Source organism: Bicyclus anynana, chromosome Z (assembly GCF_947172395.1).
Source record: "Bicyclus anynana chromosome Z, ilBicAnyn1.1, whole genome shotgun sequence".
In the NCBI taxonomy this organism is placed as follows: domain Eukaryota; kingdom Metazoa; phylum Arthropoda; class Insecta; order Lepidoptera; family Nymphalidae; genus Bicyclus; species Bicyclus anynana.
The window spans coordinates 12,519,244-12,539,467 of NC_069110.1; the positions used below are offsets into that span (position 1 = coordinate 12,519,244).

A 20,224-nucleotide genomic window follows, 5' to 3' on the forward strand; every position below is an offset into this window, starting at 1 on the left:
TCAGTATCCGCACCGCAAAGGAGGAACAAATAGATACACTTACACACACACACACACACACACCCACAAACTTTCGCCTATAAAATATTAGTGTGACAACACTGACGGTTTCTCCGCGGCATCGTACCGGTTTTTCTTATTACTGTCTCAGCTAATGTTAACTAAAGTATTTTTCAGATAGCATGGGTACAGTGACAATTGACTTATGACGTTCATAATACGTACTATTATAACTTTCAAGAGTGAACCGAGCTGTCACCGTCCCAATGCTATCTGAAAAACACTATAATATCATTTTATTGTACACTTATAAATTTTAAAATCCTTAACTGATCGAGCATTACCAACTGCGACAGAAAGGCTGTAAAACAACACTTGGATATACCTATATGCGTAATCACTAATAAAATACTTTCGTTTGGATTAGGTTGGATTACTTGGCATCCAAATTATTTGGACCAGAGATGCGGAGTTGGCTCTAATGCAAGCACGACAGGATAAGAAAATAATGCTAGACACAAATAATAAGTTTTTGGAACTTTTGAATACCCTCATTGATCAAACAACGAGAGACTTGACAAAGATTGAACGTACAAAGTTTGAAACTCTCATCACTATACATGTACATCAAAGAGATATTTTTGATATGTTGGTAAGTAAGACTTAACATACATTTTTATTTAATGACAAGTTAGACCCTGGGGGGCGTGATAGCCCAGTGGATATGACCTCTGCCTTCGATTCTGACGACCTCTAACTTTTCAGTTATGTGCATTTTAAAAAATTAAATATCACATGTCTCAAACGGTGAAGGAATAACATCGTGAGGAAACCTATGCATACCAGAGATCTTTTTCATTCTCTGCGTGTGTGAATTGGGCTAACCCCTCTCATTCTGAGAGGAGGCTCGACCTCAACAGTGAGCTGGATATCGGTTGATAATGATGATGATGTACTACTGTACAACAGTACAGTTAAAACTGCGCAGCAAAACTGAAGCTCTATAGCGCCTTTAAGTAGGTAAAGTTTGGTCGCGCACTAGTTCTGCCACAGAGTAGCCAGACAGCCATTATTACACGGGCAGAATAACAACACTGACAATTGGCCACTTTACAACCTGTGCTGGTCGTGGCTGCAAATTGGACGCAGGCAAACCACATTGGTAGTAGTGGAGGATGTAGTATTGTAATAGTAACTTGAGTTGGGAATTCGGAGTCGCAAGCGGCCAGAGTGAGAGGCCAGAGCATTGGCGTATCTAGGATTATTCCCTGAGGTGGGCCTGGGGTGGGCCTACATATCACTGAACAGAGTCGACACTCAATATAAAATTTTCGTTAGCAATATTTGTGGGTTATTTTTTTTTATCTATGGTAGGTATCAGAAAACGTCTTAATATATTTTTCAAAATCTTTGTTAATAGTAACAATAATAATCGTTTATTCTCTATAAAACCGTAACATAATAGGTAAAAATAGCTTAACACTATAATTAATGGATGAGTAACAGGTATCTAAACTAAAAAAGAACTTGTATTATAGACACCTGTGCTCTTCCCTGCTTAGATCAATTAGGTCTTATGTCACGTACAAAACATAGCAGTGTGTGTATGTGTGTGTGTGTGTGCTTATATATGTTTTTCTTTATTATATGTTGTAATTGTTATAATATTTTGTGTAAAATTATTAGTATTTCGGCATCCAACATAGAATTTCAAATCGATAGCTTAGTATCCTAGGGTGGGCACTGAACTATTCTAGGGTCTCACCCGGTCCACCCGCTATATACGCCTATGGGCCAGAGAGGCTCTGGCTGCTCATAATCTGCGACACTGGAAGATAGTAGCTTAGAGTGACACAAGCGTGGTATAAAAATAAAAAAATAAAAGTATTGACGACCACGGCCTAACTATTAAGCAGTCGTATTCATAGTCGCATATTGCGCGAGGTCCGTTATCATTTCAACTTTGCAGGCATTTTTTTTAATAAACCTATATTTTCTTACTTACAGTGTCGTTTGAATGTTCGTTCAGCTAACGACTTTGAATGGCTGAAACAGTGTCGATTTTATTTTAAAGAAGATGCAGACAGGACATGGATATCGGTAACAGATGTGGTATTCGCTTATCAGAATGAATATTTAGGGTGTACGGAAAGGCTTGTCATCACACCATTGACCGATAGGTATGAAATGATATATTAACCAAAGATTTTATACTAGTAGATATGTATTTTACTAACATGTCGAGACTGAGGCGCAGAAAAGTGGCTAATTATTATAATTTCATTTAATCGCATAGTAAATAACAAAAGTTTTTTATATAATAATACTTACCTAAATATTGCCTATATAGGCGAGTTGTGTGTTCAGGAAGTGTTAAAACTATATTTACATAAATATATAATGTAAATAAACCCAAAATAGTGCATTTCTGTGCTCATTGGAGTAGCTAAATTCGGATCACTTTTTGCGGTGATTTTGTAGATACGTAACATGTATGTTAACTGCATATAACCACAGAACATACAAACCACTCACTAAAAGAAACTGCTTATTCTTTGAAGTCGGTTAGATATTGTTTGTTTTGCGAGGAAACACACACTTAGAACACACTTTCTGAAAATGAATTTGAATCTTTGCTTGTTTTCCATATAATGACATTTTGATACGCTTGTCATTTTTGCACAGATAGCAAAGTGCGTGCGTTTTTTTATAGGCAAATGCACCAAAAATGGCCAGTATTACTAATAAAGTAAATTAATATTTTATATAAGCGGTAAGAGCCTCTTTTAACATATTGTGATTGTTCAAATTAAATCGTATTTGCTCTGTATTGCATTAAATTATAAGGAGAAATAATTATATTTATAGCTTCATGTAGTCACTTTATCAACAGATGCTACATTACGTTGGCGCAAGCATTAGCGATGAGCATGGGCGGCGCACCCTGTGGACCAGCTGGTACTGGGAAGACTGAAACTGTAAAAGACATGGGCAAAACTCTCGCTAAATACGTTGTCGTTTTCAATTGTTCTGATCAAATGGACTACAGGTAATAGTTATCCCGTGTATCTAAAAAAGAAAGCTGATTTGTGCGATTCGCAATGCTATTGGACGAGAGTCACGTTTATCAATTGATGTAGATATATTTCGGACCCTTATTTCATGTACTTACTATATGAAACGTATTGTTTAAAATAAATTTGATTTGAGTCATCGACCCTCATCATCATCATCATATCAGCCGATGGACATCCACTGGACATAGGCCTTTTGTAGGGACTTCCAAACATCACGATACTGAGCCGCCTGCATCCAGCGAATCCCTGCGACTCGCTTGATGTCAGTCCACCTGGTGGGGGGTCGACCAACACTGCGCTTACTAGACTTACATCGACCCTATTGTATAACATATAGTTACTTTTATAATTATTTACAGAGGCCTTGGACGTATCTATAAAGGATTGGCGCAGTCCGGCTCGTGGGGTTGCTTCGACGAGTTCAACCGCATTGAGTTGCCGGTACTTTCAGTAGCAGCACAACAAGTCGCTGTTGTTCTCTCGGCGAAGAAAGAGAAGAAAAAAACATTCCTTTTCACAGACGGAGATATGTCAGAAATGTGTCCCGAGTTCGGAATATTTATTACAATGGTAAAATTCAAAATTCATTTATTTCAATTAGGCTTAGTATGCAAGCACTTTTGAAACGTCAAGTTATGTCGTGATTTAATTTAATGGTGGTAAGTAAAGTTGAGAACTTAAAATTAAAGTTAAGAAGGTTCCAAACGCTCCTTGGTCCAAAGAGAGCCCACAATAAACTTAGCCAGGGCTTTTTTTGTTTGTTTACCACCATTTTACAAATTTATCTAGAACTAGGTACCTACACAAACTTAAAGGAAGTCTTACTTCGATTTAACACTAACGGTCGCAACTTCGTCTGTTTGACATTTAGTTGACCCGGGGATTTTCTGGGATATCAAGTCGCTCAATATCTTTTTCTATTTTTCAGTGAAAGTCCCATCATATAATTGGTTCAGCTGTTTCAGATAGATTCCACATTTCAAATAATTACAAAAAGATTTGTTGTGTTTTAGTATAATGTAAATAAAGCAAGCACTTGATAAAACACAGTTATTTTAAAATCACAGACAGACGCTTCAATTTTATATTTATATGTACTGTAATTTTAGAACCCTGGTTACGCAGGCCGCAAAGAACTACCTGAAAATTTGAAAATACAATTTCGCACCGTGGCTATGATGGTACCGGATCGTCAAATCATCATTAGAGTCAAACTAGCTTCATGTGGTTTTCTAGAAAATATTACTTTAGCTCGAAAATTTTACACATTGTACAAGTTGTGTGAAGAGCAACTTACAAAACAGGTAAAGATGTATTTGATACGTAAATGATACGTAGGTACTTATTTTAATTTGCTTATAATTTAAACTATTTAAAACATTATTTATATCTTGTCTTACCTGTAAGAGAAGGTAAATATTTTGTTCGTTGTTTTAGGTGCACTATGACTTTGGTTTACGAAATATTCTTTCGGTATTGCGTACTCTTGGAGCTGTCAAACGAGTAAACACTAAGGACAACGAAAGCACTATTGTGATGAGAGTTCTTAGGGACATGAACTTATCCAAACTTATCGATGAAGATGAACCACTTTTTATATCACTAGTAGCAGATTTGTTCCCCAATCAAGCACTAGAAAAAACAACATATTCGGATCTGGAAGATGCAATAAGGAAACAAGTTGACCAAAATGGATTAATTTATCATCCACCGTGGGTCTTAAAATTAATACAGGTAACGGAAAGTTCTATAGAAAGAGAATCGACCACTTGCCTACAGCCAAAGTCTCAACCTTTGCACAAAGTCACAGCTAATGGAGATGGTTTTCAGGCAAGACCTTTTGTCCAGAATATATGTGTAGATATATTACAAGTACGAGTAAGTATTTATAGATATTGCCGTTTATTATCCATTATATTTTCAGTTATATGAAACTCAACGAGTGCGCCATGGAATAATGACACTAGGACCACCAGGTGCCGGTAAAACAACCTGTATACATACTTTAATGGAAGCTCTTTCAGAAATTGAGGATCCACACAGGTTAGTCGTGGATAAATATAAAAAGATTGATTTATCCAATATAATGTGATATAATTATTTAATTAATTTTAGAGAGATGCGTATGAACCCAAAAGCAATAACAGCAGCACAAATGTTTGGTCGACTAGATGTTGCTACCAATGATTGGACTGATGGTATTTTCTCAGCATTGTGGAGAAAAACCCTTAAACTAAAAACTGGTGAGCATATATGGCTAGTATTGGATGGACCAGTTGACAGTATTTGGATAGAAAATTTAAACTCAGTGCTGGATGATAATAAGACTTTAACATTAGCTAACGGTGACCGCTTGAATATGTCACCAACTTCGAAAATAATATTTGAACCTGAAAATATTGATAATGCATCTCCTGCTACTGTTTCACGAAATGGTATGGTTTATATGAGTTCTTCCGGGTTAGATTGGGAACCAGGTAAGATTTTTTATAAATGAAAAATATTTATATTTAGTATGTAAAGATTTCATTGAAAGATTTTTTCATAGCTTTTTTTATGATTTCAGTTTTAAATGCATGGCTCAAAACAAGATCACAAAAAGAAGTTGAAGTATTTAGTGCTTTGTTTCAACAAACATTTCTCAATACATTTACTTGGTGCACTCAAAATCTAACTTTTAGTATGAGAGTTCTACAAAGTAACATCGTTGCTCAAATGCTTAATCTACTAGAAGGATTGGTACCGCCACAGATTGTAGAAGTTGAAGACCCTTCTGCTAGTAAATCTATTAATGGTGATATTGATGATGAGGATGAAAAAGAAAAGGTTGAAGAAATTGAGTTATTTACACCAGAACATCTACAAAAAACCTATGTTTTTACATTGGTTTGGGGCTTTGGGTCCCTTTTAGAGACCGACGATAGATTTCGTTTCGATAAATTCATCAAGACCACATATCAAGATATTCTTGACTTACCAAAACAACAAAATAATAAATCGAGTATACTTTTTGATTTTTACGTTAAACATCCTGGCAAATGGGTATTATGGGATGATTTAATGACAAATTATATTTACCCTGACTTAGCAACCCCCGATTACTCAAACATTCTTATACCAATAGTTGATAATGTTCGAATCAACTATCTTATTCATTGTATTGCTAAACAAGGAAAAGCAGTGTTACTTTTAGGTGAACAAGGGTCTGCCAAAACTGTTATGATGAAAGCTTATATGAAAAATGCCAATCCAGAGCAGTTCATGGGAAGGTCTTTTAATTTTTCTTCAGCCACAAGTCCATATCAATTTCAAAAAACAATTGAAAGTTACGTTGAAAAGCGTAGTGGAATGACATTTGGCCCACCGGGAGGAAAAACAATGCTAGTTTTTATCGATGATATCAATTTACCTCAAATTAATGAGTGGGGAGATCAAATCACGAACGAAATAGTAAGACAAACAATGAGTATGGGTGGATTTTACAGTTTAGAGAAACCTGGTGATTTCACTACAATAGTTGACATTCAGTTCTTAGGAGCCATGGGACAACCAGGTTTTTAAATATTTAAAATTAAATCATAGTAGAACAAATCTTATTAAATTGTAATTTAATTTAATTAAATTCTCATTAATTTGCAATTATTTATTTCAGGTGGAGGTAGGAATGATATTCCATCCAGACTAAAACGCCAATTTTCAATATTTAATTGTCCTTTACCTAACAATGATTCTATTGATAAAATTTTTAAAGTTATTGGTGAGGGACATTACAATGCCAAAAGGGGTTTTACTATTGAAGTTAGATCACTTATAAAAAAAATTATACCTTTAACAAGAGAACTGTGGACAAGAACTCGAAAGAATTTATTACCTACTCCAGCCAAATTTCACTATGTATTTTCTTTAAGAGATTTATCAAGAGTATGGCAAGGTATGGTAGGGACATTACCTACTGTAATAGAATCCGAAAAATGTTTGATGCTTTTGTGGAAGCACGAATGTTCGAGAGTATTTTCTGATCGGTTCACTCTTCTATCTGATAAAGAGTGGTTCAATAACGCTCTGTACAATATTTCTGAGGAAATGTTGGGATGTGAATACAAAAAAATGATGGAAACAGATCCCGTATTTGTGGACTTTATGAGGCAAGGAGTTTAAGTTCTCCTATTAAAATCAAATATAACCAACGTTTTTTTATTTATATCGTTTTTTCTAGGGATGCTCCTGAGCCTACGGGAGAGGAAGGTGAAGACGCAGATATGGAACTCCCAAAAGTTTATGAACCTGTTTTTGACTACCCTGAATTGAGAGACCGACTAGAAATGTTCCTTTCTCAATTTAATGAAATGGTTAGGGGATCTGGAATGGACCTTGTATTTTTTCCTGACGCCATGTTACACTTGGTAAAAATATCAAGAGTAATACGACATCCCAGAGGAAATGTGATGTTGGTTGGTGTCGGAGGTTCAGGAAAACAGTCATTAACAAAGTTATCAACTTTTATAGCAGGATACCGATCCTTTCAAATCGCGTTGACAAGATCATACAATGTAGGCAACTTTTTAGAAGATCTAAAGTTACTTTATAGATCATGTGGCGTCCAAGGAAAAGGCACAACATTCATATTTACTGACTTAGATATCAAAGAAGAAGGATTTTTGGAATACCTAAATAATATATTGTCTTCGGGTGTAATTTCAAATTTATTTACAAAAGATGAGCAACAGGAAATCATTTCAGAGTTAACGCCAATTATGAAACGTGAAAATCAGAAACGAACTTTAACTAATGAACTAGTGATGGAATATTTTTTAAACAGAACCTGTCAAAATCTACATGTAGTTTTGTGTTTCTCTCCTGTAAGTGACTGGTATAATTGTTTTTATATAATATGAACACTTTTCAATACCAGTATAAAAATAAAAACTTTTTTTTAGGTAAGCGAGGCTTTTAGGTATCGAGCTTTAAGATTTCCAGCACTTATTTCCGGCTGTACAATTGATTGGTTTCAACCATGGCCAAAAGATGCTCTTGTATCAGTAGCTGACCATTTTCTTACAGATTTTGAAATAGAATGTACTAAAGAAGTTAAAAAGGAACTCGTTACCGTACTTGGAACAATTCAAGATGTCGTGTCTACAGTTTCTACTGAATATTTTCAAAGATTTCGACGCTCATCACATGTTACTCCTAAATCATATCTTAGTTTTATAGGTGGGTATAAGACAATATATCAGATGAAGCAAAAAGAATTAGGTGATGGAGCTCTGAGGATGGACACTGGTTTGGAAAAATTGCGAGAAGCGTCAATATCAGTTGAAGTATTAAAGAAAGATTTGGCTGTGATGGAACAAGATTTGGCCTTAGCTTCAGAAAAAGCAGACCGAGTTCTTTCAGAAGTCACAGATAGAGCAATGCAAGCAGAAATTGTAAAAAACCAAGTTCAAATAGTTAAAGAAAAAGCCGAAGCTTTAGTAGCTTTTATTGCAGAAGAAAAAGAAAAGGCAGAGATGAAATTAGAAGCAGCTAAACCAGCACTGGAAGAGGCTGAAGCTGCCCTTAATACAATTAAACCAGCACATATAGCCACTGTCAGGAAGCTAGGACGCCCACCACATCTAATTATGAGAATAATGGATTGCGTCTTGATTCTTTTTCAACGTCGTTTACATCCTCTCATACCAGATACAGCAGCTCCATGTCCGAAGCCGTCATGGGCAGAATCTCTTAAAGTATGAAGATATCGTTAATTATATTATTTAAATTATATTTTAATGATAACTTTAACAACTGATGTATTTTTTAACCAGATGATGGCTAGTACTACGTTTCTACTTCAGCTGCAGAATTATCCAAAAGATATTATTAATAATGAAATGGTAGAACATCTTACCCCATATTTCGAAATGGAGGACTACAATATGGATACTGCTAAACGAGTGTGCGGCGATGTAGCCGGTTTGCTATCCTGGACTAAAGCTATGGCATTCTTTCATAGTGTGAATAAAGAAGTTTTACCTTTGAAAGCAAGCTTGATGTTACAAGAAGCAAGGTTAAAGGTAATTAGTGATAGAATTTAAACCGAAACCCTTAGATTATTTTTATTTTAATTTAATTATTTTACTAGGTGGCCATGGAAGATTTAGCTTCAGCGGAAAGGCAGTTAGAAGATCGTGAAATGTCTTTAAGAAAAGTGAAGGAGCAGTACGAAGCTGCTGTTTCAGAAAAACAGCAGCTGACAGACGCTGCAAATGTATGCCTTAGAAAAATGACAGCAGCAACTCAACTAATTAACGGTCTTGGGGGTGAAAAAATTAGGTGGACCCAACAAAGTAAAGACTTTAAAGAACAACTTGGTAGGTTGGTAGGAGATGTCGTTTTAGCTACTGGATTTTTATCTTATTGTGGTCCTTACAATCAAGAGTTTAGAAACAGTTTATTTAATACCTGGATGGAAATACTAAAAAGTAAAAAAATACCCGTAACGGACAATCTTAACATAACAAATATGTTAGTTGAAAATGCTACGATATCGGAATGGACACTCCAAGGTTTGCCAAACGACGATCTATCAGTACAAAATGCATTAATTGTCACTAAATCTAGCTCATACCCACTTTTAGTGGATCCTCAAAGTCAAGGAAAAAATTGGATAAAAAATAAAGAAAGCTCAAATGAGCTACAAATTACATCATTAAATCATAAATATTTCAGAACTCATTTAGAGGATAGTTTATCTTTAGGAAGACCACTATTAATAGAAGATGTTGGTATTGAATTAGATCCAGTAATAGATAACGTACTTGAGAAAAATTTCATTAAATCTGGATCAATTGAAAAAGTTATTGTAGGTGACAAAGAATGCGATGTTATGCGTGGTTTTATGCTTTATATTACTACTAAGCTACCAAATCCTGCTTACTCTCCTGAAATTAGCGCTAAAACGTCTATAATTGACTTTACTGTTACTATGCAAGGCCTTGAAGATCAACTGCTTGGTAGAGTAATATTGATGGAAAAATCTGACCTGGAAGAAGAACGAGTGGCTTTATTCGAATCTGTTATGAAAAATCAGAGGAGCATGAAAGAACTAGAAAGCAATTTACTTTGCCGCTTAACTTCTTCTGAAGGTTCTTTAGTAGATGATGAAGCTCTTATACATGTGTTACAAGTGACAAAATCGACAGCAGAAGAAGTTAATGAAAAATTAAAAGTAGCAGAAGTTACTGAAAAAAAGATTATCAAAGCAAGAGAAGAATTCAGGGCAGTAGCGGCAAGAGGTTCTATATTATACTTCTTAATAGTTGAAATGAGTAATGTTAATATTATGTATCAAAATTCACTAAAACAATTTCTTACTATATTTGACAACTCTATAACCAAATCTACCAAAAGTAACGTTACAGAAGAACGTATTATTATTATTCTTAAATACTTAACGCATGAAGTGTGGGCTTTCACGTTACGCAGCTTATATGAGAGACACAAATTGTTGTTTACTCTTATGTTAGCCATGAAAATAGATTGCCAACGTGGACTTATTGCTCATGACGAGTTTATGGCATTTGTAAAAGGTGGTGCTTCTCTCGATTTGAATGCAGTTACGCCTAAGCCCTTTAGATGGATATTAGACATAACGTGGTTAAATTTAGTTGAACTAAGTAAAATAAAAGTATTTTCTGAGGTTTTAAATAAGGTAAGTTACATTACAAATTACGATCATATTTTTTATAGCAAATGGATTTGCGCTCGACTAGAAGTCATACCTATCAAAAGCAATAATAAGTTGAAGCGCGTTTACCTATGTAGATGTTTGTTTATACTAAAATTGTTATTTGAATATTTTAATGATATCAATAATGCAAATAGATTACGACAAATGAAAAGGAATGGCGTGTTTGGTACGAGAAAGCAAAACCCGAAGAAGAAGTTATTCCCAGTGGTTACCATGATAGCCTGGATGTTTTTCGAAAACTTTTACTCATTAGATCATGGAGTCCGGATCGCACCCTTTCGCAAGCAAGAAAGTACATCGTTGGTAAGGTTCAAACACGATACAAAATACACATATTGAAAAAATCATAGATCTTTCACTGAATGATTATTATTAAACATATTTTAGTTTTGTATATAAGTTTCACTACTTGGACTTTTTTTATTCCAACTTTATTTTTTACTTTGTACTTTATAAAACATGTAATTCTTTTAAATTATAATACGATAACTTTAAATAACTTCATTACTTAGCTTTATTTTGGTATAAGATTCACTAGGTCCTGAATACGGCGAGGGAAGAATTCTTAACTTGGAAGCAACTTGGGAAGAATCAGAACCTCGCACTCCACTCATTTGTATCCTATCCATTGGATCTGATCCTTCTGCACAAATTGCATCACTAGCAAAACACAAAGAAATAGGTGACTACATATATATCTATTCCTATTGTAAAATACATAAACAAAACAAAATTATACAATTTAAAAATAATTCATTTTATTTTTATTCAGTTCTAAAAGCAGTTTCCATGGGCCAAGGTCAAGAAATCGTAGCTCGTAAAATGATATCTGACTCAATGAGTGACGGAGGTTGGGTTCTCTTACAAAATATTCATTTATCGTTGCCTTTTTGTGTAGAAGCTATGGATGCATTAATAGAAACAGAACATATACAAGACACATTCCGTTTGTGGCTCACGACAGAAGTACATACTGACTTTCCAATAGGCCTTTTACAAATGGCCATTAAATTTACCAATGAACCCCCTCAGGGAATTAGAGCGAGTATGAAAAGAACATATCAAAATATAACGCAGGATACGTTAGATTATTCGTCTTTATCCCAATGGCCACCTCTTTTATATGCAGTAGCATTTTTACACACAATTGTACAAGAAAGAAGAAAATTCGGTCCACTTGGATGGAATATACCTTACGAGTTCAATCAAGCCGATTATGCTGCAAGTGTACAGTTTATACAAAACCATCTAGATGAAATAGATCCAAAGAAAGGTATTTCGTGGCCCACGATTTGTTACATGCTTGGAGAGGTCCAGTATGGTGGAAGGGTAACCGATGACTTTGATAAACGGTTATTGACAACCTTTACCAATGTATGGTTCTGTGATGTTTTACTAAGACCGGGCTTTGAGTTTTACAAGGGATATAAAGTACCTCAAACACGAAATTTACAGGGATACGTAGATTATATTACTCAATTACCATTGACGGATACACCAGAGGTGTTTGGATTACATAGTAACGCCGACATAACATATCAAATAAACAGTGCTAAAGATATATTAGACACTATACTGAGTGTACAACCCAAGGAAGGTGGTTCACAAGGCGGGGAAACTAGAGAAAGCATAGTATATCGCTTAGCTGAAGATATGTTAGAGAAATTGCCAAAGCAATATATAAGCTTTGAAGTACGAGATGCTCTTCAAAAAATGGGCGCTTTTCTGCCAATGAACATTTTCTTAAGGTCAGATCTTTGAGTTTTATTTGTAATATTATAGATAGCTATAGATAAAAATAAGAGTTTAGTTCAGATATTCACTATATTTTATATTTTCAGGCAAGAAATAGACCGAATACAACGGGTTATTAAAACAGTTTTCACGACACTCTGCGATCTGAAATTGGCTATTGACGGAACAATTGTTATGAGCCAAGCGTTACGCGAGTCTCTAGATGCTATGTATGACGCTCGAATTCCACAACAATGGTCAAAGGTGATCTGATTTTTTGTAATTTTATACGTCGTAAATCGACTATTCATTGAGTTATAATCATTTCGTAAACTATTCTTTTAGGTTTCTTGGGAATCAGCTACTTTAGGATTTTGGTACACAGAGCTGTTAGAACGCGAGCAGCAGTATCGTGCTTGGTTACGAAATGGCAGACCAACTGCCTTCTGGATGACAGGCTTTTTCAATCCCCAAGGTTTTTTAACCGCTATGAGACAGGTAATTCTATTTCTATCGTTTATTTCTATATGTATAGGTATCTGTGAATAAATAAGTATGGTCTTTTTTATTCTTTATAGGGTTAGCCCTTGACTACAATCTCACCTGATGGTAAGTGATGTTGCAATCTAAGATGGAAGCGGGCTAACTTGTTAGGAGGAGGATGAAAATCCCGCACTCCTTTCGGTTTCTACACGGCATCGTATCGGAACGCTAAATCGCTTGGCGGTACGTCTTTGCCGGTACGGTGGTAACTAGCCACGGCGGAAGCCTCCCACCAGCCAGACCTGGACCAATTATTAAGAAAATCTTAATCGGCCCAGCTGGGGATCGAACTCAGGACATCCGTCTTATATATCCACCGCGCATACCACTGCGCCATGGAGGCCGTCAAAATAAAATAAAAGGCCTGGATATTGAATGATACAATATTGCATATATTGTAGGCAATATTGCAATTAATTTTAACTTAGAATCCGACTGCGGCATCAAAATTTTTCTTGTATTGAAAAATCAGACCTTCTCATACATTTTTTCCAGCTATTTTGTAACTACAAAAAGTAGACACAAATTTTATACTAATTTACAAACCTCAATATGTGTTTTCAAGTTTTTAAAATGATAGTACACTTCAGTCCCATTCATTTTTTTTACAGGACAGTTTTTTAAATCGAGGTATCTTAATGAAAGAAAAATAATTATTGCACCCAAAGCTTCTTCTACAAAACAAATAAAACATTATTTATAAAAATAGTATCAAAGTACGTTAGTAATTTATTTCGTAATATTTAACAAAAAACAGATCTTTAAAATATTGATTACAGCAGCTACAGCATTGAAAAAACTGATTTAAAATAAAAATTTGAAAAATCCGAAAATAGAATATAACTTGGTCACCTTAGAGATTTTTGTAATAATATTTAAATTAGTTTTAGATAAGTAGGTGTATCTACCATTTTCGTTTTATCCATTAATGGCGGGACACCCTTTTTAAACTTACTACGAGGCCCTTTGTAGGAGTAGAAAGATCGAAACTTAGACCTACCCCGCTGCTCCAATTCGAGTTTGCAAGCTTAGGGTAAAAATATTTGATTCTGTAACCATAATTTTTTTTATTCTTTACAAGTTAGCCCTTGACTGCAATCCCACCTGACAGAGATTGCTATGTTATTTGACTGTTTATTGACTGGCCTATGATGGTAAGGGATGATGCAATCTAAGATGGAACCGGGCTAATTTGTTAGGAGTTGGATGAAAATTCACACCCTTTTCGGTGTCTACACGACAACGCTAAGTAGTTTGGCAAGTACCTACCCTCTAATAAGGAAGAAGGCCTGATCATGGGGCGGACCCTTTAATGAGGCTAACATTAATATGAGATGATACTTTTTGTAGGAGGTGACTCGCAGTCACAAAGGCTGGGCCTTGGACTCCGTAGTGCTCCAGAATCATATTACCAAGCTGAATCGAGAGGAAATTCACGAAGGACCTACCGAAGGTGTCTACGTACACGGACTTTTTCTGGAAGGTATCACGTCTCATTATATATATTCGTTTTTAACCTCATTTATTCAAACTGTAAATAAAGTAGAAAATTACTCAAAAATGTTAAATTTGATGCACCATACTTGTCAAGCGCAAGTCTTTTTTCAATATTGAATCACGAGTGTAGTGAAGCAATGACAATAACAAAGATATGGATGCTAAATAAATAAATAAATGAGGTAGCGGGCATTAGACGCCTTTTCATCACTTTCCCTACCACAATGTTCAAATCTGACGTGACTGGATTCTCACACACTCTCATACCATTTGCTAACTCGAAACTTATAAACACATACATAAAATACCAACCGACACCCCGAGTTTTACCCGCGTGGTTCCCGTTCCCGAGAGCAAACGAGAGAAAAACGACACTCACAAATAACGTGACTTTCTAGTGGTAAAAGAATTTTCTAAATCGATTCAGTAGATCCAGAGATCACCCCCAAAAACACCACAAACTTTACCTCTAATATAAGTAGGAATAGACAAGAAATCACACTAATCACACTAATATTATAAAGGCGAAAGTTTGTGTGTAAGTGTGTAAAAGTGTATATGTGTAAGTATGTACACATTTACACTTTTACGCTGCGTCTACTGAAGCGATTAGGCTGAAATTTGGAATGAAAATAGACTTTGCTCTAGATTAACACATAGGCTACTTTTCATCCCGGAAAAAACCATGGATTTGTGAAAACCTAGATTCCACGCGGACGAAGTCGCGGGCGTCCGCTAGTTATGAATAAAAATCATGCTGAAGACTTACTTTATTTACAGGAGCATCGCTTGACAGAAAATCAGGGAAGCTGATCGAGTCCAAACCTAAAGTCCTGTACGAACAAATGCCTGTAATATATATATTTGCTATCAATACAACCGCGGGGAAAGATCCGCGACTTTACGAGTGTCCAATTTATAGGAAACCGCAACGTACTGACGCTAAGTACATCGGCTCCATAGATTTTGAAACTGATAGTAACCCTCGCCATTGGACATTGCGTGGCGTTGCCCTACTGTGTGATATTAAATAAAATATATTTAAAAGTTAATATGGCATTTTGATTCTCACCTACAATTGGGTATCATTATCATCAACCTATATTCGGCTTACTGCTGAGCTCGCGTCTACTCTCAGAATGAGGGGTTAGGCCAATAGTCCACCACGCTGGCCCAATGCGGATTGGCAGACTTCACACACGCAGATAATTGAGAAAATTCTCTGTTATGCAGGTTTCCTCACGGTGTTTTTCCTTCACCGTTTGAGACACGTGATATTTAATTTCTTAAAATGCATACAACTGAAAAGTTGGAGGTGCATGCCCCGGACCGGATTCGAACCCACACCCTCCGGAATCTGAGGCAGAGGTCATATCCAATGGGCTATCACCACAGCTTCTAAACTCAGCACACCAATGCGCTATGTAGAATATGGAGGATCATTAACACATTATTTCCGCAAGTCTCGATTTATCTGCTCCGTACTGATTTTATTACACTGCTGATGGTTAAGAAGTAACATGGGTAACTTGTTTTTAAATTCCACGCGGACGAAGTATCGGGTATAAGCGGGTTACAAATAAAATTTAAGTGCCTTTTGTTAGTCCCTCAGTGACTGATTCAACTGATTAATGAGAGACTAGCTGACCCGTGACTGACTCACCCGCATGGTTCCCGTTACCGGGAACGAGGAATACGGGGATAATATATATAGCCTATAGCCTTCCTCGATAAATGGGCTATCTAACACTGAAAGAATTTTTCAAATCGGACCCGTAGTTCCTGAGATTAGCGCGTTCAATCAAACAAACAAACAAACTCTTCAGCTTTATAATATTAAATATAGATTTCTGTAGAAATATTTCCACCCAAAAACCAGCAAAAGGAAGCTGATATTCACATTGGCCGGGCTAGGCGGAACAGGCAGGTAATTGTCATTGCACTTGTCGAGTTATCAGAGGCACATAATAATTATTATTTACAGTGTATTTGTTTGTTTATCACCTAATGTTTATGAGTAGAGACTTTTACAAAGGCTTATTCTAATTCTTATTCTAAGTGTTGCATGCAACGACAACTCCTGCCACGTGATAGTGACCAATGTGAATAGCAACTTCCCGAGGTGACCTAAAATACCTTGTCTTATATACTATATGAACGAAAGAACTTCGATAGCGTGATGCAGCAGCGTTTCTTACTGAAAAAGTGATTTTTCAATGTTCTTACGCATTTAATTGATATCAAAATAGTTTATTTATTGGAATCATAATATATTAATATTCTATGATTTCAGTATTAATACAAATAAATGTAATTGAAATGTAATTATAAGAACAATTCACTCAAACGCCTTAGCGCCATCTGTTATTGCATGCAACATATAGTATTTATGAATCAATAAATATATCTTGATTAATATTTGGAATGTATATAAATTATGTTATTCATCAGGATCCGATTTGAAAAATACTTTCAGTGGTAGATAGCCCATTTATCGTGGAAGGCTATAGGCTATATTATATTTTGTAAAAAATAAGGGATCAATTTTCTTACGCATTTAATTAATGTCAAATTAGTTTGTTTATTGAAATCATAATATATTAATATTCTATGATTTCAGTATTAATCCTTATAAATGTAATAATAAAAACAATTCACTCAAACGCCTTAGCGCCATCTGTTATTGCATGCAACATATAGTGTTTCTGAATCAATAAAAATATCTTGATTAATATTTGGAATGTATATAATATAATTATGTTATTTGTTAGTGTAAATGATCCATTTAAAAATATGCCTTTTGTTTCCATATGAAAACAATATTAAATATTATTTCGTAGCCTGTTTGTGTCGCAAAATAAAATTATTCAACTACCCACCAAAACTATTTTTATAGGTTAGTAACGCATGCATTTCGTACTCGTATATAAAAAGGACCGGGATCGATTCCACGGTCCGTGAGGTTCGTAAAATTATTTGTTTTTTTGTTTTTTCTTTTATTCTTAAAAATAAAATCGTAAGTCTACAGTTTAAGTAAAACTTGTATTATCACTAATTATTATATTCATTACAAAAGGAAAACGTCGCAAGTGGGTAACAATATAACAGATTACATATTAAGTAATAGTGTTACCCATATTCCGACAAAAGGCCCACTACCAATGAGATGCCCATTGAACCGAAAGTTGGCGGTTAGAAAAACTCACATAAGTAACTGAGAATTCCCAAGTAGGGTTGACGTCAGGCAGGCAGCCGGTCATAAAATCACTATGCCAAAACCTTAGATACATAGGGCCAAAACCATTTAAATATGTCAAAACAAAAGATTGACATATGTTTCCGACCCCACTCAAGTGGGATAAGGGATGATGATGATATTATATTCAACAGAAGTAGACTTTACTTTCCCACTAGGTGGACCGAGGATATCAAGCGGGTTGCATGGAGCCGCTGGATGCTGGCGGCTCGAGACCGTTATTCTTGGAAGTCCATGAAAGAGGCCTATGTCCAGCGGTGGACGTCCATCGGCTTATAATGATGATGACGATGAGACTTTACTTTTGCAACAGAATACATTATATTTTTGCTGCCAGATAATAAATATATTTTTATTGTACTATCTATACTGAGACGTTATAGAGACGTCAGTTAGTTTTTAGTGAGTTTTTTTTTTATTAAATATTTCAAAACCATCAGCAAGTTTATTGATAGTTCATAGTTCCCGTGGGATTTGTGAAAAACTAAATTTCACGCGGACGAAGTCGAGACGAGTCCGCTAGCGGACGTCCGCTAGTCCCAAATAAATAACAGATGAGGAGAGCAAAAAAAAATCAAAAATTATTTATTTTAGGTAGGCTAAGTTTACAAGCACTTTTGAAACGTCAGTTGACTATTTGTAGGTTCCGAAAGAAGGTTTTGCTGAGAAGAACCTATTTTTAATAAAATACAGTAGGTATTATAATTTACAATTGATAACAACATAACAATTTCTTATAGTTTTACTTCCTGTGTGAAGGTGGAAGCTGATTCAATGGCCTCCGGGCACCTTTATTATCAATGCGTTAGTAACCTCGACTAAGTAAACGTTATTCAGTCCAGTGGCCTAATTCACTATTTTGGTCTTTATTATCAACTTATTGAAGTGGACAGCAAAGCGTCATCAAATACTGTATGATATACACCGTAAGTATCGGATGACAGTTGTAATTTGTATCATAGTATGTGAATGACATTTTGTCAATTGATTTGTTTTTTATTGTGATGGGTTGATAATAAAAACCATAAAAATTTTAATAAAAAAAATTCAACCGACTTCCAACTCTAAAAATAACTTTAACTAAAAAGCAAAAAATAACATCCTACCTATGTGCTACCTTCTGATCAGTTTGAAGGCGGTGCCAAGCCAGTGATGTTTTAATTAAATACGTTTTAACTACAAAATTTATGTGGTTCTTTCAGAAACAGCTTTAATTAAAACACGACACTGGCTTGGCACCGCCTTCAAACTGATCAGAAGGTAGCACATAGGTAGGATGTTATTTTTTGCTTTTTAGTTAAAGTTATTTTTAGAGTTGGAAGTCGGTTGAATTTTTTTTATTAAAATTTTTATTTTTTTATTTTTAGTGTTTGCACACCTACTGCGTGTGTACAGTCACAACCTATCTAAGTGGAAAGTTCTTATCAATACAAAATTATCAAGTCCAAACACAAGGTAGCTACTGTGAGCCGTCGAGGAGTTCTCTTCACTGTGCTTCGTCTTCATCACCAGGCCCTTAATACAGTCACGATCCATCTAGGTGGAAAGTTCTTATCAATACAAATTTATCAAGTCCAAACACAAAGTAGCTACTGTGAACCGTCGAGGAGTTCTCTTCACTGTCCCTCGTCTTCATCATCAGACCCTTAATACAGTCACAATCCATCTAGGTGGAAAGTTCTCATCAACACAAATTTATCAAGTCCAAACACAAGGTAGCTACTGTGAACCGTCGAGGAGTTCTCTTCACTGTCCCTCGTCTTCATCACCAGACCCTTAATACAGTCACAATCCATCTAGGTGGAAAGTTCTCATCAATACAAATTTATCAAGTCCAAACACGAGGTAGCTACTGTGAACCGTCGAGGAGTTCTCTTCACTGTCCCTCGTCTTCATCACCAGACCCTTAATACAGTCACAACCCATAATATAGGTGGAAAGTACTCATCAATACAAATTAATCAAGTCCAAACAAAAGGTGACTGCTGTAAATCGTTGACGAGTTCCATCGTCTGTGTTTCAGCTCCATCATCAGACCAACTCCAAACCTTCATAAAATTGTAGTGGTTTAAAATATCTTATGGAAACACTAACAAACGCACTAGCCGTCTCTACAACTTTCGAAAGTTCCCCTCAATTTCTCCAGGATGCCATCATCAGATCCTGACATGAAAAAGATGGGACCACCCTGGAAGTAAACCCTTCAAAACAAAAAAAGAATTTTCAAAATCGGTCCATAATTGACGAAATTATCGCTGGACATACATAAAAAAAAAAAAAAAAAAAAAAAAACATACATACAGCCGAACGTAGAACCTCCTCCTTTTTGGAAGTCGGTTAAAAATAGGAAATAGACCAGCAGGTCCATCACAGTCTTGGGAT

General features: G+C 35.5%; 1 protein-coding gene across 1 annotated transcript in view; it reads left to right on the forward strand.

Moving 5' to 3' along the window:
• LOC112049121 (dynein axonemal heavy chain 5) overlaps positions 1-15,632 on the forward strand; it is a 55,991-nt gene extending 40,359 nt beyond the window's left edge. The window contains exons 29-49 of the mRNA XM_052890610.1: positions 428-652; positions 2,008-2,180; positions 2,894-3,049; positions 3,437-3,647; positions 4,187-4,381; positions 4,515-4,811; positions 5,002-5,120; positions 5,193-5,554; positions 5,644-6,630; positions 6,730-7,222; positions 7,294-7,936; positions 8,015-8,809; positions 8,888-9,136; positions 9,205-10,773; positions 10,947-11,115; positions 11,342-11,494; positions 11,585-12,560; positions 12,654-12,810; positions 12,892-13,044; positions 14,440-14,572; positions 15,367-15,632. Of these exons, the coding sequence (XP_052746570.1) occupies positions 428-652; positions 2,008-2,180; positions 2,894-3,049; positions 3,437-3,647; positions 4,187-4,381; positions 4,515-4,811; positions 5,002-5,120; positions 5,193-5,554; positions 5,644-6,630; positions 6,730-7,222; positions 7,294-7,936; positions 8,015-8,809; positions 8,888-9,136; positions 9,205-10,773; positions 10,947-11,115; positions 11,342-11,494; positions 11,585-12,560; positions 12,654-12,810; positions 12,892-13,044; positions 14,440-14,572; positions 15,367-15,620 (8,469 nt within the window). The 3' untranslated portion in view covers positions 15,621-15,632. The remainder of the gene's footprint in view (positions 1-427; positions 653-2,007; positions 2,181-2,893; positions 3,050-3,436; positions 3,648-4,186; positions 4,382-4,514; positions 4,812-5,001; positions 5,121-5,192; positions 5,555-5,643; positions 6,631-6,729; positions 7,223-7,293; positions 7,937-8,014; positions 8,810-8,887; positions 9,137-9,204; positions 10,774-10,946; positions 11,116-11,341; positions 11,495-11,584; positions 12,561-12,653; positions 12,811-12,891; positions 13,045-14,439; positions 14,573-15,366) is intronic.
• The last annotated feature ends 4,592 nt before the right edge of the window (positions 15,633-20,224 follow it).